At 50.4% G+C, this 26,034-nt stretch overlaps 1 protein-coding gene across 1 annotated transcript in view; it reads right to left on the reverse strand.

Annotated features, from left to right (window-relative positions):
- LOC119105328 (inactive dipeptidyl peptidase 10) overlaps positions 1-26,034 on the reverse strand; it is a 107,532-nt gene that overhangs the window by 19,481 nt on the left and 62,017 nt on the right. The window contains exons 2-4 of the mRNA XM_037228796.1: positions 8,632-8,762; positions 6,347-6,429; positions 2,568-2,662 (exon numbers count right to left, since the gene is read on the reverse strand). Coding sequence (XP_037084691.1) covers positions 2,568-2,662; positions 6,347-6,429; positions 8,632-8,762 — 309 coding nt within the window. The remainder of the gene's footprint in view (positions 1-2,567; positions 2,663-6,346; positions 6,430-8,631; positions 8,763-26,034) is intronic.

Below are 26,034 nucleotides of genomic sequence, written 5' to 3' on the forward strand. Positions count from 1 at the left end.
CCTCGGAATCAGGAGCGTGAGATATAGGGCAATATGTCCCATGCCAACCGATGCTAATGCTCCAGCATATGCCCACTGAAAGAGATATGCCTGGCTGGTGCGTGGTAGCATAAACAAATAGCGATGCAACAATTAAGCTCTGACAGTAAAAGTAAATGCACTGCTCGGAAGAATGAATGAATCTATGTGGGAATAAAAAACGATTAAAGCGGGCTTGAATTAAAACACCGTACTAATATATATATATATATAAATATATATATATATATATATATATATATATATATATATATATATATATACATATGCATAGTTTAACGATAGCTTCCTTAATCAAGAAAATGCGGAATAAATAAGACGAGCAGATAGTCTATTAACATCGGAATGCCAACCGCTACTTTCAGAAGCCCATTGCTGGTGGCCGTGAGAGCTCACGATCATATCCATACTGTTTTGCAAATAACTGCTGTCGCAAATGTTTCTAAACAGGTGTACCATATAGCACTCATCCTAACACCAATTTCAACGCTTTTTTATGAATTTTAGGTTCTGGCGGCGCGCACATTTTGAAGAAGCTCTCATAAAACCTCGCTATTTTCTGCCGGCACAATGTCTTTGAAGTCCGAACCAATCGTGAAATCATGATCCAACAGCGTCGTTTTGAAGTTCAAACGCCCTCTTGTCTCTGCTTCCATGCACTCTAGCACAGCTCGTCCCCGCCACGGCTGACCCGGGTACCGCCGGTGACACCCTTCTTGGAAGCGGCAGCGCCTGCGGAGCACCCGACAGCGGTCAACGCCAGAGACACCCTTCTCGGGAGCAGCTGCGCCTCCGTGGCGTCCGGTCGCGGCCGATGTCGGAGACACTCTTCTCGGAAGCAGCTGCGCCTCCGGAGCGCCCGGTCGCGGCTGACGCCGGAGACACCCTCTCGGGAGCGGCTGCGCCTCCGGAGCGCCCGGTCGCGGCTGACGCCGGAGACACCCTCTCGGGAGCGGCTGCGCCTCCGGGGCGCCCGGTCGCGGCTGACGCCGGAGACACCCTCTCGGGAGCGGCTGCGCCTCCGGGGCGCCCGGTCGCTGCCGACGCCGGCACTCAGCGCTAACAAGGCTACGGCGGCGGCATTCCGTCGACTCCGCCGGCTCCCGCCGGCTCCCGTCAGCTCCTGTCGGCTCCCATTGCCGCCAACGGCTCCGACGGTCGGCGATCGATTAGAGTCAACTGTTGCTGCTCGCCGGTCGTCGGCGCCGATGTTTCCGGAGAGGAAGGCCGGCGACGGAGTGCTGTTGTCGCAGGCCACGCCGCGCGCGTACCGTGCTCCCGCCGGAGCCGGCGCCGCTGTCGTGTGTCCGCGCTGGGCCGAGACGTTCTGGTGAGCAGGGTGGCTCGGCTCGTGGATCGCGGTGTTAACTCCAGCAATGGAAAACCGACGTTTTTGCTTGGTGCCATGAGTGTCGCCATGCAAATCTTTCTGATGTTTGGGAAGGCATGCGAGTTCAAAGATTTAGTCCTCAGCCACCCTTATGACGCATATTTCTGCGACACTCACGTCATTGACTTCGTGAAAGGTCTCTTGCATTTAAGATATAATGCAGCCTGAACTGCTGCATAAAGGATCTCTGTCGTTGAGGCATTGATCTGGACCCAATTTCGAGAAAAAATTATCCGGGTTCCAAGATACGCTTGGATGCGTGCCCGCTGAAACTTCAGCGTCGTCTGCAGTAAAAAGGAATATGTGTTGGCTGCCGTTCTATTTTTCATTCCGAGCGACGCTGGACAGAATTCATAATCGATTCAAAATTGCTGAACGGATGCTCTGAATAGCGGACGGCTGATGTCACCGAGATGGAGGACGCTGGAGCTTTATTCCAGCGCGTCCATCAAGGCGGCCAGTGGGCGGCCGGGCGCCAGCCAGCGAGAGCAGCGGAATGTCGGCCGATGCCGCTCGACTGAGTTCAGATCTCGTAAAATTGCCCACTCTGACATTCCAAGGATGGCCTGCCAGATATCGCTACAGGCGCCAGCCAGTCGGCGAGACGCTGGAATGCGTGCCTGATTCTAGTCAGACGTGTCTGTCTCAATGCATGACAACTAGCACTGAAGCTTATGAACAGTAACAAAAGACCACTGAATGGTAAACAAGCGTCTGACTCGTCACTCAACACAGGCCAGACCGAGACAGCGGTGCCGATTTGTGGTCGCTTTGTCCGTTCACTGGCCTTGGCCAAAACTCATCAAAACGTTGGTTGGACAAGGACGGCAATCTTGATCGCATCTTGTGGCCGTGGCGAAACACAAAATAACATACAGGGGTTGGACGAGGCTGACAGTCTTGATCATATTTTTAGCCGTGGTGAAATACAAAACTATCCGGATGTACAAAAATAGACCGATTGAAAATCAAACAAACCACTGTTCTGGATAATACTCAGACAAGCCGCCATCTAACCGATAATCGGCCGGCACTTGGTACGCGGTCTTTCAAACTAGATGTCGTCTGACGTCACAGACGCCACTAGACGTCATCTGACGTCACCCGACGTCACCTGACGTCACCAGACGTCACTCACCAGCGTGCGGTTGCTGACCAGCGCCCTGACGGTGCGCGTCCTGGCGCTGTACACGGACACCCCGCCACTGTCGTCCCGGTACGACAGGTCATCGTCTGTGGCACATGACAACCGTAGGTAGGCGAGCGCACTGTGTACACGTAAGGTAGGTAGTTGTACATAAATACGTGCAAATGCGAGGCACGTACAGCGATGAGTGACCCGACAAGACTTTACAACCCTCCACCAGCACGTGTGAAACAGTACCTACGTGTCGAGAAGGCGGAAGAACCATCCGCCCACGAGCTGATTTATTGCAATGGCTTTCTGAGAACAAACACACCGAGTCGACACTGACCTAACCGGTGAGGCACATGCAGTACCGTTTTCAGGTCACAAATGTCACATAAACAGACCTAAGCGAACTTCATGTCCTCTTATGAAGTTCTTACTTGGCATGAGGTACTAACTAACATGTGATATGCGCCAAAACAAGTGGGGAACGTTAAGAGGCACATAAGTTATTTCAAAAGGATGGAGAAACAAAAAGTGTCCTGACAATCCACTATCTCCTACTTCTTTCCACATTTCAGCCATGTACGTTTCAAATTTGGTGAAGGTGTACCTTGTGTTATTGCAATGTTTGTTATCGACATTAACACGTTCCCCGGTGCCAAAGGTGGTCAAATATGAATAATGCTACCAGGTGTGTGTTTTTCTTCATGCAACATTTTCATATTAGTCATATAATATGCTTCTTTATATGCATCTGATGACAACGTTTGTTTTTTTTACCTATTATAGTCTATGATAGAGGAAAAATATGTGATAAGCCCACTGAAACAGCGTGCTGCATCCACGTCTTCAGACCCATGCCGTCCGCTTTCACGATCACGGCATCTACAGAGAAATAATGATGCCGGAAATGCTCGAAGTCTTTAAGTGCATCCATGTATTTTACACTGTAGCTGATCAGCAGCGGATATCCGTGAAATACTTGGCCCATAGTCCACCATATTTTGAGGTAACCTCTGCAGAAACTCCGCAATATCACTGCAGTGATATCGCGCTTGTGTGAGAACTTCTGCAGAGGCTCCGCGTTATCACTGCAACGATCTCGCGCTGTCTCCGCTTCTGCCACTGGGTTGCTTACCGTTGTAGGGGCTGTTTTAAATGGCCGGGGCCATTGGAATGCCGCGAGGAGAGGTTATGCCGTTGCATCGTCACCTTTCACCCTTCCAGCTGTTTCCCCTTTCCGTTCGTGACGGTCGACCAGCTCAGACTGCGGGTCCACTCACTGAATGGTCCACGATTGCCCAGTAAGTTTATAGTCACACATACATGTAGAGAGAGAGGAGAGAGGAGAGAGAGAGAGAGAGAGAGAGAGAGAGAGAGAGAGAGAGAGGAGAGGAGAGAGAGAGAGATGCGAGGAGAGAGAGAGAGGAGAGAGAGAGAGAGAGAGAGAGAGAGAGAGGAGAGAGAGAAGAGAGAGATGTCTATCTATATCTATATCTATATCTATATCTGTATGCATATATATATATATATATATATATATATATATATATATATGTGTGTGTGGTGTGTGGTGTGTGGTGTGTGTGTGTGTGTGTGTGTGTGTGTGTGTGTGTGTGTGTGTGTGTGTGTGTGTGTGTGTGTGTGTGTGTGTGTGTGTGTGTGTGTGTGTGGTGTGTGTGTGTGTGTGTGTGTGTGTGTGTGTGTGTGTGTGTGTGTGTGTGTGTGTGTGTGTGTGTGTGTGTGTGTGTGTGTGTGTGTGTGTGTGTGTGTGTGTGTGTGTGTGTGTGTGTGTGTGTGTGGTGTGTGTGTGTGTGTGTGTGTGTGTGTGTGTGTGTGTGTGTGTGTGTGTGTGTGTGTGTGTGTGTGTGTGTGTGTGTGTGTGTGTGTGTGTGTGTGTGTGTGTGTGTGTGTGTGTGTGTGTTTGTGTTCTGTGTGCGTGTTTTCTTGGTATCGTAGCTCATAAAACCGCGCCGTATCATGCTGTTGTGACATAGGGCTGATAGAGGAGGCGATTGCTTCACCGAATTACTCAGCTACCATCAAAACACATCAATATTCGCGCCAGCCGATGTCCCTTGACTCGCCACGATTTCGAATTCGTGTAACAGTCGTAACTTTCCCTTTGAACCATTCACTGCACGTAGACTCGGTGATCCAAAGATACGTTTTTTTCTGTCAGTTTGCCGCACAAAACCATAATTGAGTAATCGTTAGGGTCAACTGGCTATCTGCGTGTGCTAGTATTTAATAGCCAGCGTTAGCTCATTTTCTGACATATCCTCCGAAAAGCTTCTCAACATGATTAAGCCCCAGTCTATGGTCACAGATGAACGCGCTTCATGTGTCAGTTTACCACGCATATGTGTAGAATAATAATATAAAAGTATGAGCCAGATAAAAAAGATTGACTGACCAAAATCCCTAAATATTTTGGTAGAGAGGCACAACATTTCGGGTGATACGACCGCATGAGGTTTATCCGACGAATAAGCAACATATTTAGATTCATATTCACATCAATATTCGCTCGGCAGCCAACATTCGATAGACTCTAAAATCCGCATACAAACAGAACATACTCTGCTCGCATTTAGCACAGAGAATAAAAGCGGCACATCACATACATTGGGTCCTAATTCTATTGCCGATTAACCAAATAACGAATGGAGGTTGTGCCATGTATGGTTATAACATTTAAAACGATCTCCTTCAATGTTCGTAGTAAAAATACCTTATATGTAGATGTTCATCTCCTCACGACGACAAGCACAAAGGCTGTAACTCCAAGAACTATTACGGAACCCACAGCAGGCCAAAGCCGCAAAAATTCGTCTGAATATGAGTCTGAATCTGCCATCATCTTGACCAACCCATGTCGAGTAGTCTCCTCTCGACGAAATCCCAGATCCAGCCCTAGGTCAGTGGCTGTGGCATTTACTTATACTCGCCCCTCTCATGTGATTTGTGTGCGGCGCCTGACGATGAAGAAAAACAAACTTAGATATCAACGGAGCAGCAACATATTATTCATCGACGACAATGCAGCATTTTAATGAGAAGCCGCAAAACAGCCCGCTTCCATAAAGCTGAAAACTATGTCTCTATCTCACTCAAAAGTGACGCTTGAATGCAAAAAATAAAGGAGACAAAAACGTAGGAAGGGTGTTTTGAAGTTCAAAAGTACAAAGCCGAACTGATGTCCCTTTCTCCAAGACTTGCTATGATAAAATTACCTAAATTTTGTATGTAAAGACTTTCAGACTGGCCCCATCAAAGTTGGGGGATGCCCCCAGTCTAAAAGCTGAGAGATGGGGGCGAGCACTCCTTCTGCTTCACCCCTCCTATTGTCGCGCCTATGGGGACGTTATGCCTTTGCAACACAAATGTCTCCATCGATATCTGCGTAAGAGTTCAAATCGGCCGCGGAATTACGCAAGGCCGGCCCGCTATGCAGCAACGTTATGCGGCACAGTCTACTGCTGCAGGCCGCGCAGCCGTCGGAGTCCCACGTACATCATCAGTTCGTACACGTCTGAACGTGTCCGCTTCAGATTGTACCGAAGCAGTTGTTAAGCTCTCGACATTACGCCAAAACATCAAGGAAATGGACGCAGGTCCGACAGCTCTTCTGCTTACTGCAGATATATTTAGAACGAGGTAGCAAACCCCCGTAGTTTAGCGAGGTGGCTTTGCGCGCAGCACGTCCACAAGCCTTTGATCACTCCTATAGCATTCGATTTGCTAAAAAGATCATCCGACCCGTTGCAGATGCCGTGACGTACCGTTGACCCATGCCGCATTGTCGTGCGGGACGCTGTAAGTAGACTGGACCACCTCCTCGAGCGTGATGAGATGGCCTCGTATTCTGAAAAGGCAAACAAGTTCAATGCATGCTTCAGTCGGCGGAAAATGCTCGGAAACTGTGGCACTGTGCGCTCTCAGTTAGGTTGAAACGACTTAGGAATGCGTCAAGGAAAGAACGGCTGTTTCGGCTAGGAAGGAAGGCTGTCGCCCATTACGAGGTTGATGTCCTGACTACATCAGCAGCCTTATCTGGTGTAGTTAACAAAATAGCCGGGCATTTCGCCAATTAGTCTTTGAACACAACGCCAAAGAGGAGGCAACAAACCCTTTAACCACGTTTAGTTGTCTCTATTCCGGTTTATTTCTGCATGTGTGTAACATTGGCATTAACTTAAAAGCTTCTTAAAACGCTACTTCACTCTGACATTTACCTTTTATTTGCAACAATGGTCATTCTCTTATCATCATCAGGTCTAAAATCTTCGCTCTTCTCCCCGACATGGGGGGGGGGGGGGGATTTGATTGCTAGCCATCATTCCCACCCTCTTACCTGGCCGTCAAACTTTTACGACCCTCAAGACTTTTATTGCTTTTTCTCCGCAGATTCGCACGGTTCCGGGTCTCATCGACCCGCGTACTCCTCCCTCCCCCTCTACGCTGCCCGACCCGACAGGATGACCTCCACGTGACCCCCGCCAGAGGCCGCCCCCCCAGGGCACGCAGCGACGCACCCATCCCCGCCTCTCCAAACAGCAGGCGGCCTCCGAGGCGTCGGCGCACCGCGCACCGCTGCACAAACACAGCGCCGCCCCCGCACCTGCCAGCAGCCGCGCCGCCGCCGCCTCCGGACGCCATTGATTGCCGCTCATCTGCGCGCACTGAAAAAGCGACGCGTTCTGCTGCGCCACAGGTGCGGCCCGGTGCCAAATGGCGCGCACGGAGAGCGGCAATCGCCGCGTGGGAGCGGGAGCTGCGGTCGGGTGAGGAATTACGAAAGCACATTGAGCGAGGTTGAGCGGAAGCGAAGGGCGTCGTGTAATGGGTTTTCGTCGTGTCAACATGTTTACACCCAGTGCGACGCGGCGGGGATTTAAATTAGCAGTGTGAACTTTTAGACCAGTGACGTCATAGTTGGTCTTATGGCCTCTTCCCTAAAAACTCTTCGTTTGGAAAGTGCATACAACTTGCCAAGATACTTGTGCATGTGGTCAATATGATAAAAGCATGCCATCCTGAAATACAGAAAATATATTAATTAAGAATCACGATTGTGAATAATGAAGGCAACCACAATGCCTTGAATGACGACAGGTATTCATTAATTCTTGTCATTGTTAAAACAAAGAGTGATGATTAGCTGCGATATGCACGGTGGGGTCACTTAGCAGTGTGCCTACACTAAGCTCCAAATCGATATCAAAGGGAACATAGTCTATACATACTTAGCTTATCCTTGCCTGAGTTTTGATTGTACCCTTATCTTTCGTTTAATCTTATCCTCATCTGCCCTTATCTATGGATTTATCTTATCGTTATCTGTGTTCTAATTGTGTCCATATCTAAATTTTACTCAGGTCCTCCTGGCATAATGTAGATGTGTTAAAACCAAACATCTAATAGGTAGCTCAGTAATGTACGGAGTCTAAGTTAAAAATGTAGTTTGTCTTCTTTCGCACATACGTGACGCGGAGTGCAAAAAATACTAACGCCCATCAAAGCCCTCGGGTAGTTCCAGAAAGACGATTTAAACCAAAAGGATCTTGAAATCTGCGTGTTTAATTATATCGCGTGCCCTGTTTATCAGTGGCGGTACAACCTCCTGGGAACTGGGTTGGAAGGGCACATTTTGTCGCAACCCTACGCGATTGGCGCAACTTTTTCTGGGATGAGACTCCCCAATCTGCTGTCACTGCTGCTGGACGCTCACCTGGGCCAGTCAGGACAACTCTCTATCTGACCTTGGCCTGCCATGACCCTGCTGACTGATCTGGGCCCATCAGGAAGCCCTGCTGACTGACCTGCGGCCGCTAGGACTCCCTGCTGACTGACCTTAACCCGTCGTGACCCTGTGGACTGACCTTGGACCGCCATGACTCTGCTGACTGACCGCGGCCCGCCACGGTGCCCTGCTGACTGAGCTGGGCCCGTCATGACTCTGCTGACATCTGGGCCAATCATGGCTCCCTGCTGACTGACCTGGGCCCGTCAGGGGTGAGCCTGGTGACTGACCTTGGTCCGTCGGAAGGTCGACCTGGTGACTGACCTGGGGCCGAGGTCGGGCGGGGTCAGCAGGATGACACAGGTGACGATAAGTGAGCTGACGAGGCCGATTACCAGAAGCGAGATCAGGATGCCTCGCCAGTTCCGCTGGGTCGGAGTCGCCGCCACCAGCTCCTGCAGCAGCGCGACGGCACGGTGAGCACAGGCCGCCCCCGGACACACAGGGACCGGTCGGTGTCCACGCAGCGGACTGTGACGAGCAGGCAGCACAGACGCCCAGACAATGTGGTTACAGACGCTGTGAGCAGGTCTCGGTAGCAGCCTCACCAGCTGGACGAGTGCCTGGCTTAAGCATGTTAAGTTGTCATAGCTAACGTTTATGAAGAGGTGATGCCGGGCGGCGTACGAATGTTTTCGTCACCGTTGGGTGCAAATACGGTTTCGGAGTGCATCGGACAGCTCACAAAGGTAAGTTCTAGATGTGTATTTGCGTATTGTTAATGTACTGTATTAATCATTTTTACGATGGGACATGACTATCGGTGTCGTATCACTGGGTGCCAGCGGATTTTCTTTCATTCGCTCTGTGTATCCGAGGAGAAAAGTACAGAACATTGTGTTGACAATCTACACAGGGATGCAATCGGCAACTGATGTAGGCGACCTTCTGTGCATGGGTGTGCAAAATATGTGCGCATACATTAAGTGTTCATTTACCACCAGCATTACTATTCCAAAAATCAAAGTTAGATCCAATACATATCTGCATACAATATAAGTTCTCCTGCAATAGTCGCTTCTACTTTCTCTGCAAAACAAAATAAAACATGCTTGAAACATTCGCCTTTTATACGCTACTGCGTAAAGCATTGATGCAAGCTACACCTGATGAAGAGCATAGCGAGCACGCTATGCGAACCAAGCAAAACGCCTCCCACTGGCACCGTTATAACGGAGCCCATTTAAATAAAGCTGTGGGGCTATTGCCCTCGTATCATCATAATGACGTATGGAGTCGTTGACATTCCGCCGTGGTTTGAGGTCACAGTGGCAGGAGTGGCATATGTGGGTAATGCGATCATCCGGATCATTCATAATTCATGAAGAGCCTAGTCGATGGTGCTTGGGGTCCAGGAAGCGCGGAGGTCAATATATGAATAAGGGAGGGCCCGGAAATTGCGCCAAGTTTTATTCCACGTTGACCGAAGATCAGCATTTCACGTTTATTTTGTACCCATCTGACCCGAGGATTATTTTCCTTCGCCTTGGTTTCCCACAACGGTGTAGCGGTAACTCCTAAGAAAGGCACGTCCACCCGTTCACTGCCCGAAAGCAGTTTTTCCCCTCCTTTTCTCTACTCAAGCACTGGGCATTTACCCATTGTCTTACCTCCTTGAGCTTGCGATTTGTAGCCGAACTCATACTCCGAATCACATTGTGCTTCACCCACGCGCAACAGCCACCCAGCGATCACCACTCGACTACATCAGCCAGGAATGACGCATCGCTCCGAGACCCCCGCACACCATTCACGCTTTGCGCCGTCGGACTGTTCCACTGCCGACTTCGAGTGCCACCAGACGCTGGCGCATCACTTCAGACCCCGTCTGTCGCGAGGGCCAGACCCTGTCTGACCCGAGGGCGAGACCTCCTTTGACCCGAGAGTCAGACGGCGAGGCGGCGGCGGCTGGTCTGCCCGCCGCGCCCCACGTGCGGTGCGCCTGGCGCCCGGACGCTGCCGCCGACTGGAGGGTGGGCGGGTCGCCGCTTCCAGCGCGCCGCGCAGGGCCGCCGTGGCCTCCAGACCCGAAATACACACTGCACCTGCCACCGGCCGACAGCCGCCGTCACCCCTGGCGGGGCGTCCGGCGGCCGCGGCGCCTCCAGAGGCGCGGCAGCCGCGCATCGTCCCCGGCTGACTCACGCGAGCTGCCGACGACGGCTGAAGGCAGGCGCTCTTGTCATGACGACGCCTCACCGCCGCGTTTACAAGATGTGAAGAATTTCCAGGCGACCGATATGGCACCGCCCGCCGACGCAACAGCCTGCTTTTGGCGCGGGAAATTGACGATGGTGCTGTAATTAGCAATGTGAACGAGCGACCATCCCATTTCCGGAAGCGCCTGGGATTTCCGAGCTGTTGAGCGAGATAGATGGGGCACGGAACTTTCAGCATGCCAAGTTCGCGTCCGAAAAAAACTGTTTACATCGCGTGAATTATGGTTCGATGCTGGAATGATACACAAAGGACGTTCTAATCCGGGGTTGTTTACACAGCCGGCCAGCGTTCTTTAGCACGATTGCAAAATGATGCTGCAAGATCAGTCCGGTCATAAGTGATCGCAGCTGGTGGCAAAATGTGCGCCAGTAAAAGCTGCAGCAGCTCTGGCCGTGCTGAAGTACTTCGTTTCTCTTCTTTCTCTGAACAATTTGCATCTCATAATCAACTAACAGGCGCATACACCATTCAGCTGGTCTTCCGCCCGCTGAACCTTACGCTGTGTCTGGTCCCCAAACTAAATGACTTCGGCAATGATATGCAAATCATTCGCATTGTCTACCGGCCGATGCGCTCCGAACAACAGCTGGCAGCAAGAGCTCCTGCTAGATGGCAGCCAAGCCAACGTTAGGGACCGCGAGACTGTGCGCAGACTATGCCGGACCAGGAGACATCCACGCGAGCCTCATCGCTGGTGACCGAGTCCGCGCAGTCACTCGAACGCACTGCTGCTGCCTGGTGCGGTAACCGCTATACAGCGTTATCAAGGCGGGGCAGACTCTCGAAAGTTGCCTCGTTGGAGCGGTGAAGGGCGGCGATAAAAAGCCAATCTACTGATCGATCATCACCGGTCCGACGCTCTAACTCTCACGTATCTATCAGCCTCTCGTGACGTCAAATCGAGCGCAGCACCGCGTTGCTGTGCTGCAATGCGTGTGGTATTGCTTCTGCGCGCGAGCGGATCAATAGAAGACGCAGTCGTTTTCCTCGTGGTGCTCAGGGGAAGTTTGGTTCAGCAGATCCCACAGCCATTGGTAATTGCATTGGTTCTGACTGCCCCAAGAGGCACGGAGACGGACACTCGCACCACGAGGTAGACGAGAAGGGTAGGGCGAGCCCAGCAAGGAGTGGGCTCAGGGAGCAACTAGCTATTACTGAAGAAATAGACGTCGCTGAAATGGCAACAGGAGGCACAATGCTGGTCTAAAATGGTTACGTAAACACTGCAGTTATGTGCATGGTCCCCAGTCGTGACTGTTGGTTCTAAATGGCCTTTCATCAAAATGAGACATTGGACCTTGGTTCTTACTGGTTCCTCTGTAAACGCTAGGTTCTATTTCCTCGATGCCATTAACTATTTTACAAACATCACAAGTGGTTCCGGCTCACACTGGCTCTTTCACAAGTGTCGGACCCTGGCTCTTGGTTTCTATTTGTTCCTTCACCAAGACTGGGGCCAGGAAGATTTGGTTCTTTCGTAAACACCAGGGCCTGGTTCCTGGCTGCCACCGGTTCCCGGTACTAATCAGATCATGTCACCTGGTTTTTGTTGGTTCATTAAAAACATCATGCTCTATTTCTTGGCTCTCAGGCACTGATTCCAGAACATCAAGTTTGGTTGCCATTCAGCAGCTTTTCACCAATGAAGTGATGCATTGTCTGAAATGCAAGATAAAATACATGCTATAAATTTCGTGATGTCAAAGAACGATATTGCACAATATCCGTTCAGGTTTGGAGCATGGATGTTGGCGTCGTTCCAAAAAGGACCAGATACGAGGATTATCACGAAATAAATTTGGACTCAATTGGGTGACAATGACAGCGAAGTGTGTCTAGCCAGAGAGTTCCGCTCTTGAAGTTCAGTATACAGAAATTGCTTATTAACCATATATAATTTCGGACACCTTAAAGCTAACCACTACCTGTAGGAAGTCCTGGTTTCAGGGGCTTAAGTCTGGAACAGACACGTTGTTGATGGATTTATGACATCATTACACACTTTGTATGCCGTGAGGAAAATGTGACGTCTATGAAATGTGATAACCATGGTTCAGATGCAATTAACCTAAAATAAGCGTTGAGATAAAAATACTAGAGTGATGCCGAAAGCAGCTCGATGATGGCTATAAAACGTTTAAGGGCATGGGATAAATATAATGATAAACTGACATGCCTCGGAGGATGGAAGTGCATTCAGACCAACCACACCCCCTATACGCTGTTTGGTCAATGCCACAACAGTTATTTCAACAATCGCAAGCTTTCAAGGCCACAGGGTCATTTCTCTCCATGTTTTCTAGCGTTAAAAACATTCCAGCGCAAAACATCCGACAATAGAAAAGCTCCAATCATGCTGCGTCGTTCCAAACGCGGTCTGCGTCTGCCAGAAACGGTCACAACAGTGCGGTAACTGATTGCCGCGGCTCTGTCGGTGACAGCTCAGTCAGCACGGACAATGCGCACCTCCGTGAACGGACAATAGCGCGCGGTGAGAGACCCATCGCGGGGCTGAATGCATCGCGGTTATGATTGGATACGCGTGTACCAGCGAACAGCCAAAACAATGGGCCTCACAAAAAGTCAAGTGCCACGCCGCCTATTATCTGAAAACCAAGTTTCTCAATGCAGAAATGGGTTTCTATGCTTTGCTAACGTGGAAACTGGCTCGTTTCCAAAGTAGAATTAGCATAATATGAACATCCACCACTTAGCTGAAGATGGAAATGAACGAGCATACTCATTTGCGGTCGTATCTTTTCCATGCAATCAGCTATAACGCACACAAGTATCCATTGCGCTATTTCTAAATTGTCTTCCAGATTGATGTTAGGACGTTTGTGGCACAATATATATACATAACATAACACACGAACAGCATTTAGAAAACAACTTACCCAATGCCAGATATCTGTGCGAGGCAAATACTTTTGTGGTCAGAAAAGCCAGCATTACAAGACGATGTGACGCTAATAATGGTGATGTTGATTAATCCCCTTTCCTGATAATGCCTGATTCACAGACAATTCAAACGTCTCCAGGCCCCCGGCATTTATCGCAGATGTCAACCGCTTTCCACGAAGATATAAGGCAAACTTCATCTGTTATCAGTTAAAACCAAAAGCTCACAGCTTGCTAAATTATTACGACCCAAAGCAAGAATCAAATCTGACAGATATGTGCGCGCAATTCTGTTCTTTTTGGATACAAGAAAGCATAGAGCGAAGAACGAAAATTTATTTTGGAGCTAGGGAAACTTGTTGGCAAATCTGCGGTGGCACTGTGTAAACTCTAATTGCATGAATATTTATATGCACAAAATTGCACGTCAAACCGCCACGATACGAAATGTAAGAAATATCGTAGACGTGATTCACATATAGCCCGCAACAACGACATGGAAATGCTCACCTCGTCGAGCGGATCTTTCTTCTCCATCACGGCGTAAATAAATGAAGCTGCTCACGTCATCGAGTGTAGCGCCCGTTAACTCAGCTTGGCTCATGCACGTAAGCCAAATGATTGTCTGCCAGCAGGATCGGACGCATCTGTGTATCGGAGTGAGCCGTTACGTCATTCGTCGAGTGATGGACCCAGTCAAAATATACAGACGTTTCGCATGGCGCAGATACCAGAGGCCAAGACTCCGCCTGCCCAATTCGAATAGTTTTTATCACCGCCTGGAGCGTTAAGTGGGTATTTGGCCGGGCAGATGATGCATAAAGACTGCGGGTGGTGTTTATAGCACAGATGGTTTCATTAATGGAGGTCGCGTTTTTATTGCATGTCTCGTCGTTAGGGAGTTCGTGTCTTTATCATAGCACTCGTCTTTATCATAATCCACCCCTTCAGTGCACATCATGCGCATAGTCCTAAGGCTACTTTTTTACTTACTTTTATATATTTAAGGTTTCTTTTAGAGGAGATAGACTTGTCATGGGGCAGAAATTACCTATCAATAAGAGATTTCGTCTTTCAGGAACCGCGTCTTCACCAGAGGTCATGTTTTTAGTGCGCCCTGACGAAACATACGTCCGTAACAAATGAGGCCTTAAGCAGCGTTGTCGTTGTCAGGGTCTAGTCTCTCGCCACATGCAATCAGTCAGAATGCAGCATTCATGAGAAGAGAAACACCATGGTCAAATGGAGCAGGCCTTTGTGCGGTCGGGTCCAAGGGTCTTAAGTCGCAAGCGTGTCCTATATACGGAGACAGCACACGTCACTAGCCGAGGGTACGTCCTTTCCGTCGTCACAGTCACCGGACCAGACCCATGTTCCAAGCCCGATAAATGCCCATTCTACCCGGCTGTTGCTGGGTAGAACCACCATCCAGTTAAAAAACACCATCGCGGAGGCGGCCAGCCGGGCGATTAATGGCTGTAACTGAAGGTAAAACACACACGGTCTCTGGAGCACGACTCTGATCACGCCCCGTCCATGGTCAGCCAGCCAAGTCCGGGCGGTGGCCCACGCCCCCCCCCCCCTCCCCCCTCCACCAGCCGTCACCACCGCCGGCGGTCACACGGGTCTCACCCGGCCTGCGTAGCGGCCGCAACTGAGCGCCGCTCGGCCGGGGTGCCATTGATCTTCGCGGCGGCAGGCAGGCGCGCCGCCGCGGCGGCCGGGCGGCGGGTAACCACCCGCGGCCGCCGGCTGCCCGCCAATGCCCCATACCCGCTGCTGCGGCGGCCGGGGCATTGCGTAACACCTGCGAGCCGCCGCCTCCTCCAGCCCATACGGCCGCGGGCGCCAAGTCCTGCTGAGCCTGCCTGCTGCTCCCCCAGTACCGGCCACCGTCACCGTGACCCTGCCCCAGTATCGGCCACCGTCGCCGTGTGCCTGCCCCAGTACCGGCCACCGTCGCCGTGTGCCTGCCCCAGTACCGGCCACCGTCGCCGTGTGCCTGCCCCAGTACCGGCCACCGTCGCCGTGTGCCTGCCCCGGTACCGGCCACCGTCACCGTGTGCCTGCCCCAGTACCGGCCATCGTCACCATGTGCCTGCCCCAGTACCGGCCACCGTCACCGTGTGCCAGCCCCAGTACCGGCCACCGTCACCGTGTGCCTGCCCCAGTACCGGCCATCGTCACCGTGACCCTGCCCCAGTACCGGCCATCGTCACCGTGTGCCTGCCCCAGTACCGACCACCGTCACCGTGACCCTGCCCCAGTACCGGCCACCGTCACCCTGAGCACGCCCCAGTACCGGCGACCGTCGCCATGTGCTCGCCCCAGTACCGGCCACTGTCACCGTGTGCCTGCCCCAGTACCGGCCACCGTCGCCGTGTGCCTGCCCCAGTACCGGCCACCGTCGCCGTGTGCCTGCCCCGGTACCGGCCACCGTCACCGTGTGCCCGCCCCAGTACCGTCCACCGTCACCGTGTGCCTGCCCCAGTACCGGCCACCGTCACCGTGTGCCAGCCCCAGTACCGGCCACCGTCACCCTGAGCACGCCCCAGTACCGGCCAGCGTCACCCTGAGCACGCCCCAGTACCGGCCACCGTCACCCTGAGCACGCCCAGTACCGGCCACCAGTCACCCTGAGCACGCAGTACGGCAGGTCACCTGAGCACCGCCCCAGTTACCGGCCAGCGTCACCCTGAGCACGCCCCAGTACCGGCCAGCGTCACCCCTGAGCAGACCGCCCCTGTAACCGGCCACCGTCACCCTGAGCACGCCCCTAGTACCGGCCACAGTCGTCACCTGAGCACGCCCCAGTAACCGGCAGCGTCACCCCTGAGCACGCCCCAGTTACCGGCCAGCGTCACCCTGAGCACGCCCCAGTACCGGCCAGCGTCACCCTGAGCACGCCCCAGTACCGGCCAGCGTCACCCTGAGCACGCCCCAGTACCGGCCAGCGTCACCCTGAGCACGCCCCAGTACCGGCCAGCGTCACCCTGAGCACCGCCCCAGTACCGGCCAGCGTCACCCTGAGCACGCCCCCAGTACCGGCCAACGTCACCCTGAGCACGCCCCAGTACCGGCCACCGTCACCCTGAGCACCGCCCCAGTACCGGCAGCCGTCACCCTGAGCACGCCCTCAGTACCGGTCCCAGCGTCACCCTGAGCACGCCACCAGTAACGGCCAGTCGTCACCCTGAGCACGCCCCAGTACCGGCCACCGTCACCCTGAGCACGCCCCAGTACCGGCCAGCGTCACCCTGAGCACGCCCCAGTACCGGCCAGCGTCACCCTGAGCACGCCCCAGTACCGGCCAGCGTCACCCTGAGCACGCCCCAGTACCGGCCACCGTCACCCTGAGCACGCCCCAGTACCGGCCACCGTCACCCTGAGCACGCCCCAGTACCGGCCAGCGTCACCCTGAGCACGCCAAATTAACATTTTAGATAGCTTCTGATCAGCTATGCTACGTTAATTTCCTAACAGACATGGCCACACATTTACCAAAAAGAGACAAAAATGTACCCGAACGTGATGATTATTTTTTTCTTTCAAAAATGAGCCCGCGCATCATCGATTTAACTACAACGAAGATTCGATGTCAACATTTGGTCTTCTGTTGTTTCAGTTTTTGTTCTCGATTTCCACACATGCGTTTCCCCTCACTGGTTTCGGCTTATACGGCCATTGCTTATCCCATTACACTAGCGCCGTAAGGAAGACCAGGTTTCTACACCGTTTCCTTCCCCGTCATTCCTTCTTCTGGTGGTATTATTAATGCACCAGGGAAGCAAGCCCAAGGTACATGCCTACCAGGTGTTCTTATAAATAAATCATAGAATCAATTATGTTCGTTTGGTAAGCGATTAGAAGAACAGAACTCCTGAAGCTATCCCCCAAGTGTAGGTTGGGCAACGTGGGTTGGTTTTTACCGCACGTGAAAAACATTACCCTGCGAGTAAACAGTCAGAATCAGCGTGTTGCAGCCAGCCTGACCGGCGTCGGGCGGCCGCCTGACGTCCCACGCGGCCTGCTCAGGGTGGGTACATCGGTTTTCCGAGTGACTGACACGATGCTAGGCGGGCCGCACGAGGTCATGCTCTCCATGAAGCGTTTCGGGGCATGTGGACCTGACAGTATTTGCATTCATGTCTTGCCCCTCTGTTTGAGCGCTATCGGCTCTATCCATCTCCGTATCATCAAGACCTGCCAGACCACCCGCGATTCTCCCGATTCCCGTAAGCACTCCCTTATTCATCCCATTATCATATTCGGCGATCCAACCATGGTCTCCATCTACCGTCCTATTTCCGACATCCCTATCATGGTCAAAACTGTTGAGCGTGTGGTGCAGCGCCAGGTGTTCACCTGCATGTACGACAACCACCTACTGTCCTCATTCCAACATGCTTTCCGTCCCCGCCATTCCACGGAGACTGCTATGCTCACCACGACTAACGGCATCTTTTCCAGCATGGATCGTGGCCGCCATTCACTTCTATGGCTATTGGATCTCAGGAAACGTTTTTACGTCATTCCTCATTCTCGACGACTTTTCAAGCTCCAGCTCTGAAACATCGACCCGGTATGGTTCTCCTTCTTTTATGCCATTCTCAATCAGTCTCCATTTCTTCTCCTTCTGTTGACAGGGTGGAACTTAAGCCATTTCCCAATACATTGGGAGTTTTCCAAGGACCAGTCCTTATTTATTATATCAGACTAGTCCTCTTGTATTCACAATTTTTGCCAGCGACCTCAGTCTACGCGCACCGGACGCTCATGTGCTCCAGCGCGCCGACGACACCCAAATCCTGATATCCGATGCCAAACGCAACCTTCCTCCTCTCATCAAACACATGGAAACTATCCTACCGTCCTAGCATAATGGTTTCATGCCCGCGGCCCCAAGCTCAGCATATCCCAAACCGAACTCATTCTCCTCGCACCTGACGAGAACACCCGCGGACTTTCGCCTGTCAGCGTACAGGTTGGTGGAAAGACGGTGCGAGAGAGCCAAACCGTAAACAACCCCGAGAGTGCTCTTTGACCGCCACCTGAGCTGAGACGGATACCTCAGTGATGTAGTCAAAAAGTCCAACCGCCCCCTGATCGGTCTCTGCCACCTGAGACATATTCTCCCTCAAGGAGTGCCACTGACCATCATGAAAGGTCTACTTATCGTACGCGTGGCATACTGCATTTCATTTTATGACCAGCGGTCAGCTGTTAACGACACAAGACTGCCAAAAGTAGGTAACTTCGCAACCAGACTAGTTACTGCATCCGAAAATAAGACCACGTGTCTCGCGCGCGGGATGAGCTGCACCACGCCACGCTTCGCCAAATGTGTGACATGCAAACTGTTACCACTGCGTGCAAAGCCCTTAAGCGGGGTGGACCCGCGGACCTTGCTCGTGGAACAGTTTTACTTGTGTTGGCCGCCCCGTCCCCGGAGGCGCGGCGCGTCCTGACCGCTCGGCGGTCGGAGGTCGCGGTGCCCGGGGCGCTGTGACCCGGGCGATGATTGGTTCGCGATCGTGTCGACCGTCTGACCGGCGACCTGTGGGCTGGTCACCGGCACCCCGGCGACTTAACGACAGACGTACGTCTGATGCGGACGTGGAAGTGTCTGTGCAGATGATAATACAGGCCACTAAGTTCGTTACATTTATCGAGCTTACGCCTGTTTATTTTAAACATACTCCGACGCGCGGACCTGCGACCATTCTACCTGTATTGATTAAAACCTGCACCGCCGGTGGTGCGCACGGCGGCGGGACGGCGGTCCCTCGCATATTGAGCGGCCTGTCTCCTTAGCCAGTTGGCGGCGGATGTGAGACGACTCTCCTGCCGTCTTATCCAGTCAGATGAGTTTAAGCACGCTGCCGAGTCATTCCATGTGCACAAGGGTTGTCTGTCGTCTGCATGGGTTTGTGTGTCTTTCCGTGGTCCATTTCCTTTGTTTTTGACTTACTGTCTCATCTCTTTGACAAATGTCACGCACGTGCCACGTTTTCATGTGAATTGTCGGCTGATGTCAAATAAATAAAAATAAATTGCAGCCGTACTTACCCATAACCCAAGTTCTAATACAGAAATGTGAGGATAAAACATTCCACTGAAATATGGACGCCTGATAGCGGCGACGGCGACGTTAGACATCCATAGTGATGCAACATCTCATCGACACGACGGCGACCACACGTGCTAAAACACGGCCCTTCTCAGAAAGTTGTTTTTCATCTTTCTTTTTTTATGTTCTGAGAGGTCTTCCCTGACAGCAGCCCCAGCGACTGACGGCGGAGCAACGACGGCAGACATTTGCAGTCGCCGCACTTGCCTGATTATAGTACCGTATTAACCTGTAAACATCAAACTTCAAAGGGAGTGTTCCACATTTGTGTATGGGGTTTGGACCTGAAATAGACGTTTGAAAATCATTTGCTGTAGTTTACAGCCCTGCCCTTCTTAAGACCTAACTCCTCCCCCCCCCCCCCACCCTATTTTGAGCTAGACGCCCGCGAAAATGCGCGGATTATTTTGTGCAGCTGCTTCAAGGTCATTCAGGCATGCATGACGGTATAGAAAAGTCATTTAAATCATAGCACCCCATTTGCTCTCAAAACCGACAAGAATATAATGCCCAGTTCTTCATACCGGGCGTTCGTGAGCATCACTTCCTGCCATCACAGCCTTCAACTGGTTTTTAACCATTGTTGTGCGGGCTTCGAAGTTTGCAATCACCAATTACGGTTCGTGCTGCATGATGCAAAAATTGTACATCCCTAGTTATTACGGAAATAAGACTTGTGATCGAAGAGGTCAATAAAAACGTCATAGCCCAACACGCGAATGCTAGTAAACGACTTACACTGGCGGATAAATATAAAAGAACACCACGAGAAATGGCCAAAACACGAGCACGCAACCATATTTGGTTCAGCGCCGCCACCGCCACACTCCCAGCACCGCCACGGCCAGATCTCCAGCACCGCCACGACCACACCTCCAGCACCGCCACAGCCACAACTCCAGCAACGCCACAGCTACCTCTAGCTCGATGAAGCACTGCAAGTCAGTGTTGGTTGCAATTTCGCACGGCAAACGTTTCATGACGCAATTAAACTATTACACATTGAGGAGCATATACTCTAAATAGAGAAATTGTGTTGTTTAGAGCAGACTTTTCCACATACAAGTATACCAATAGTTATAAGCGAGGTAATTTCATCTGATCTGATGCCTGCTGCAAAATCTTCAAATGTGGAACATTCCCTTTCCACGCAATATGAACCCAGAAAACAGGACGGATTGCTGATAGCTCCGGCGAACCTGTAATACCTCGCCGGCCTATTACAGGCCACCACACGGTGCGGTGTAGTAAATCATTGAGCATCCAAATTTTCGATTCCCACAAACAAAACTCCGTTTGCGTCCGTTTGCAAATGGTTTTGCATGAACGTCTATGACGCTACTTATAGGTTAAGATACGAATGCCAAGTCAAGAATGTCATGTAACCGTCTTATTTAGGAAAGTCAAATGGGCTATTATTCGCATTTTTTCGTCACAGTAATGGATGCAAATAGTTCCACGCAAGTAAAAACGTCATATTACAAGTGTTGCGCGCAAATAGGAGGCGTTTTGAATCGCACTTGCTTCAGGTATGTTTGCACGAAATCTTTCACTGCCTTATTACAGCCATTTCTGGTTTGGAAACAAATACAACCTTCCCTCTGGCCCTGTGAACCGCCGCTAGTCAGATGATAAAATCTTGCTTGAAACCTCACCAACTAAATTTCTCCCATATATTATGAGACGCTGAGTGGATGGGGCAGAGGGTCCTCACATGACTAAAAATGTCATTTTCTGGACAAAACAAATCTAAACAAATCAATTTTTTAGTCAAATTTAGTCAAATCAATTATCAAAAAAATCACTTTGAGTCAAAACACCCCTTAAAAGCCTGCGCTGGATGAACAGGCTTCTGCGCAACAAAGGTCCTCCCCTCAAATGGTCACAAGTGCGGAACGCCGGCCGACCACGAGGCCGGACGGGCCGACCGCATCCGTCTCTGCCGCGCCGTTATCGTCTCCACGCGCCGGTGATCGCCGCCACTTTCCCGCAATAGCCTTCCCAATCAGGCGCCGCTGACGCCATGGTCGCAGCCTGGGCCGGACATTACGTGCGCGGTAATCAGTGACCTCCAGCGCTGGGAGGCAATCGGCGGCTGTTGATCAGCTCACGTTGCCCACAGACTGGTCCTGGGCGCGGCGGCGTCCCTCCCGCCATCTATCGGTGGGAATGTACACTAACGGTTCCAAGCTCTGGGGCTACGGACGTGATTTGCGGACGCCGTGTAGCGAAAGTGCATTAAGTTGTTGACCTTTTCTGCGGTAAGTGAGCATTTGAAACACCGCAAAAGCTGCATTCATTGTATCAGCCGACGGAATCAGATGTGGATGCACTCCCGTGAGCGGCGAGCGCTCAGGATAGGCTAAACGCCCTGAGGTCCGACTGCAGAGAGTTGGGGCCGGAAGCTACCTGCGCTGCTGGCTCAACCTATTTCCGTTGCAAGGTATAGTATCTACGCTGCCGGCATGCTGGCAGACCGTTCAGTCAGTGGCGGGTGCATTTTCCGAAATGCGCCGTCTCGTGATTGAGGGTGGAACACGCCACGAAATAGACAGCCACGGAGTATATCAGCGCGCAATCCGTTGCATGACAGAGCCATGCGCATGGGCAGGGTCGCATCTTAACATATGCAGGTACTGAGTTATTCTCTTCAGCTGACTGTTCTTTGCTGGTTAACGGCCTCTGAAACTGTATAGAAAATCTGCGCGAGTGTATTTGTTAAACGACTTAATAAGGGGCAAGGCCGAACATTAGTAGCATGATAATAAGTACCATGAGAGGATCCCCACAAGGGAACACTTATCTCGACATCCAGTGTTTTACAAGGGTTGGGGGGGGGGAGGGGTTGGGGTTGGCAGGATGTGCCAATCTTCATTTGATCAGTCAAGTTAAGGCAACATGGTTCGACCAATAATATAGACAGATCACTCCATCAGCACACATTCACCTTCCCCATCCAGGCTCCTCATTTTATCCTGACTGCCGACTTATCCTCGCTGTACCAGCGCTATGCTGCTATCGTCAGCCACGAGCGGTCCACAGGCTGCTATGCTCGGCCACCCCACACGAGGGCACGTGGATCCCAGTATACATCATACGGCCCGGTCGCGTGTGGATCGGCCTCAGCCTCTAGGATACACCAGAATAACCTGTGTTATTTTACAGTGTTATTTCATTGCCACCATGTAATCCTTTATCCTCCACTCCGTGGCAATGAGAGCGTCTTTTTACGCCGACAGAGCTCAAACCTGACAACACCAAGCCGACAGAGTTCAAACCTGACAACACCAAGACGACGGAGCTCAAACCTGGCAACACCAAGCCAAACCAGTCCGGAGACCGGCACTTTCCCGATGGACTGTGATGCTTCTATATGACAGCTGAAGCCCCAGCCGACTGCGTGAAGCAGCCCGTAACCTGCGAGTCACTGCTTGTTCTGGTTCATATCCATGTTATGTGGATATGTTCTGGTTCATATCCACGTTAACATGACGCGATAAGGCCGTCAAAATAATTACTGCTGTTCACAGACGCATGCCGCTCATGCGGTTCTCGTGCTCACGGTTTATTACACTACGCCGATTATAAGCTGACTATAAAATGCGAACAATACGGAAATAAACGGGAAACATTTGCGGCAATATATTATAACACATCTTTCGGCCACTATATAGAAATTCACCACACTAAGCAAACCTTGCTTCCCCGGACTCAGCCTGGCACAATTATGAGTGGGGACCTTCCCGTGCCCCTCCGGATAACACGCGCCCGGATGGCCGTCTGGATACCCTCCGCTCGGGTGAGGGACGGGGGGGGGGGGGACGATTTGACCCTCCCTGAGATCTCGGGAACTAAGAAAGCTAGAAGCACCAAATTTACAGGGTGTGTTGACCTGTACGTGAACTCACTTATGTCACAGTTTCAGGTTCCTAGCTCATGAACTTCGGGTCAAAAAATGTCAAACAAGGTCAAGTTCCAGGTTGGTTTCCAAAGTGTCCCCAGAACCTAGATAACCGATTCTAAGCGAAAGGTCACATGCTCATTTAAGGTCAGTGACCTTGTTAGACCTTTTGAAGGTCAAGGTGACCAAAATCATACAAGATTGCTTTGAGTTTTGCTTTTGACTAAGCGACAAAGATTATGCTAGGCAGTGTGTCCCTAAAACAAAATGTTGACCTGGGTCGTTTCAGGTCAATGATCTATTCTGACCTCTAAAAACTCCATGGATGATGTATACTGCGGTTCCTGCTATCAATAAATTCGAAATGAGCACCAGAAACTATCTCATACAGCAAGCCCTAGAGTAATACAACAGGTTGGTTTTGACCTTGATGTGACCTTCATACCTGACCTTAGGTCAACTCAATTTGCTCATTCAACTGTTGTGTTGCCTAAAAACCCTTCGGGGGTTCAATTTGACCCCACCCGGGCGCGTGTTGACGCCCACACATATTAGTGAAACATAACCTTCCGAATAAAACCACACCAAATACACGGATAAAACCATTCATAGTTAAAGTATGTGCGTTGCTTTGCATCCATTGTTACGCTTTCAGCTGGTGCATCGAACATCAGTTTCATCGCGTTCATTTTATATAGACCTGTCATGAATATGGACATTCTGTTTGAATGCAGTACAGCGGAATACCGGAAGCAAATTGTCTCGAGTTTGTCGAAGTTAGTCACTAGCCTCCGTGGGGACATATATTTTGCAGTTCAACGCTTCTAGCTCTGGAGCCCACATGCACCTCGCAGATATTATAGTACTATCTTGAATTTGTGTACCAATGGTCAAATAACCTTCTATTGCTTTTTACACTATTCCACCATGTTGTACTTCTGCAATTTTCGTACATATGCGACCAATTAAAATATTTTTATACTTCTCGCAAAATACACGGCATAATCCCGCAATGTCCACAGAATAATGACCCATTTTATTCCTTAGGACTGTCAGCACGGCGGCAAAAGGCATTCTTTCTACAGCTTACAGGCGTTTTCCGGCATTATTATATCAAAGGACATGTGTTTATTGCACAGCGACGACACTTTGCACTTGTGTTACGAATGCCAGGAAAATGCGTTTTATTAAGTATGCCAAAAGACTTGGATCATTATGGGGCAAGCTTTTCATTTTGACCTTGGTCAAAATGTTCGAAGGTGCAGTAAGCGCCACGAGCTTTATGTGATATATTAAAGAGAATCCCTTCTCGGCTACCAAAATGAACTACCGTGACCTTGCGGTATATATATAATATATATATATATATATATATATATATATATATATGGGTATATATGTATATACACACACATATATATTTACGTATATATATTAATAATATATATATATATATATATATATATATATATAATATATATATCTCCTCTCTCTCTCTCTCTCTCTCTCTCTATATATATATATATATATATATCTATATATATATATATCTATATATCTATATATAATCTATATATAATACACACACATATACGTTTAAGTTGCTGATTGCGATGCATTTTAGATAATATTTTTTGGTCACTGACCTTACCCACAGCGTCGAAATGTACAAATATCAAACGGACACCAGATGCCAGCCAATGTTGACAGTGCGTAGACAGCATCTTTCGGAACACAAGTGATAGAACGACACACATTACCCACACATAAACCCCCCCGAAATGAAAAAAAAATCGCATATCAAATACGGTAGCTTGCATAGAGGAAACCTACCTAATTCTACAAGGAAAAATCTCTATTAATTCAGACATTCAGTTTGCGTATGTAGACTGACTCACTCCACCCTGCACTTGGGAGGATTTTTTTCTTTATGATGACGACCTCTCATAGTTCCGATGTGCGGAAAGAAAATGGCTGCTTATGGGGGTCTCAAGAGGTTGGTTTTTTCCGCGTCTAAGACATTCTTTTTAAGGTCGTAGCCTAATGGGCCTTCCTGATTCGTCAACATGCGAAAAAAATCACCTCTCCTCTGAAATATCAAACGGAGTATGCAAAATACTACACCAGAAGTCAGCCATCTACCTGTCATATCTGACATGCATACATTACACATTCGCGTGCCAGATGAAAACGCAGGCTATTGAGAGGCCGGCCAAACTAGATCGCCTTTTCAAAGTATTGCGGTTTTGCCATGCTATAACATTACGAGTATACTTCTTGACACCTTCTTGGTTTTATCTTCCCACACTATGCTTCATCACATAGGGCAGGGTACAGAAGCCGTCAAAGTTTTACACATTTTATTTCTGTTTTTGCCCCGCTGAACACGCTGGTGAAGTCGGTGATGCTGATCTGGTTGGTGCTGATCTCACTGATCAGCACCAATTATTTTCTCATCATCAATGATCATCAATGATCAATGCTCAGCTGATTTTCTCGCTGACGCTTATGTTCT

This window comes from Pollicipes pollicipes, unplaced genomic scaffold (assembly GCF_011947565.3).
Source record: "Pollicipes pollicipes isolate AB1234 unplaced genomic scaffold, Ppol_2.1 Scaffold_6138;HRSCAF=7277_pilon_pilon_pilon, whole genome shotgun sequence".
NCBI lineage: Eukaryota > Metazoa > Arthropoda > Thecostraca > Pollicipedomorpha > Pollicipedidae > Pollicipes > Pollicipes pollicipes.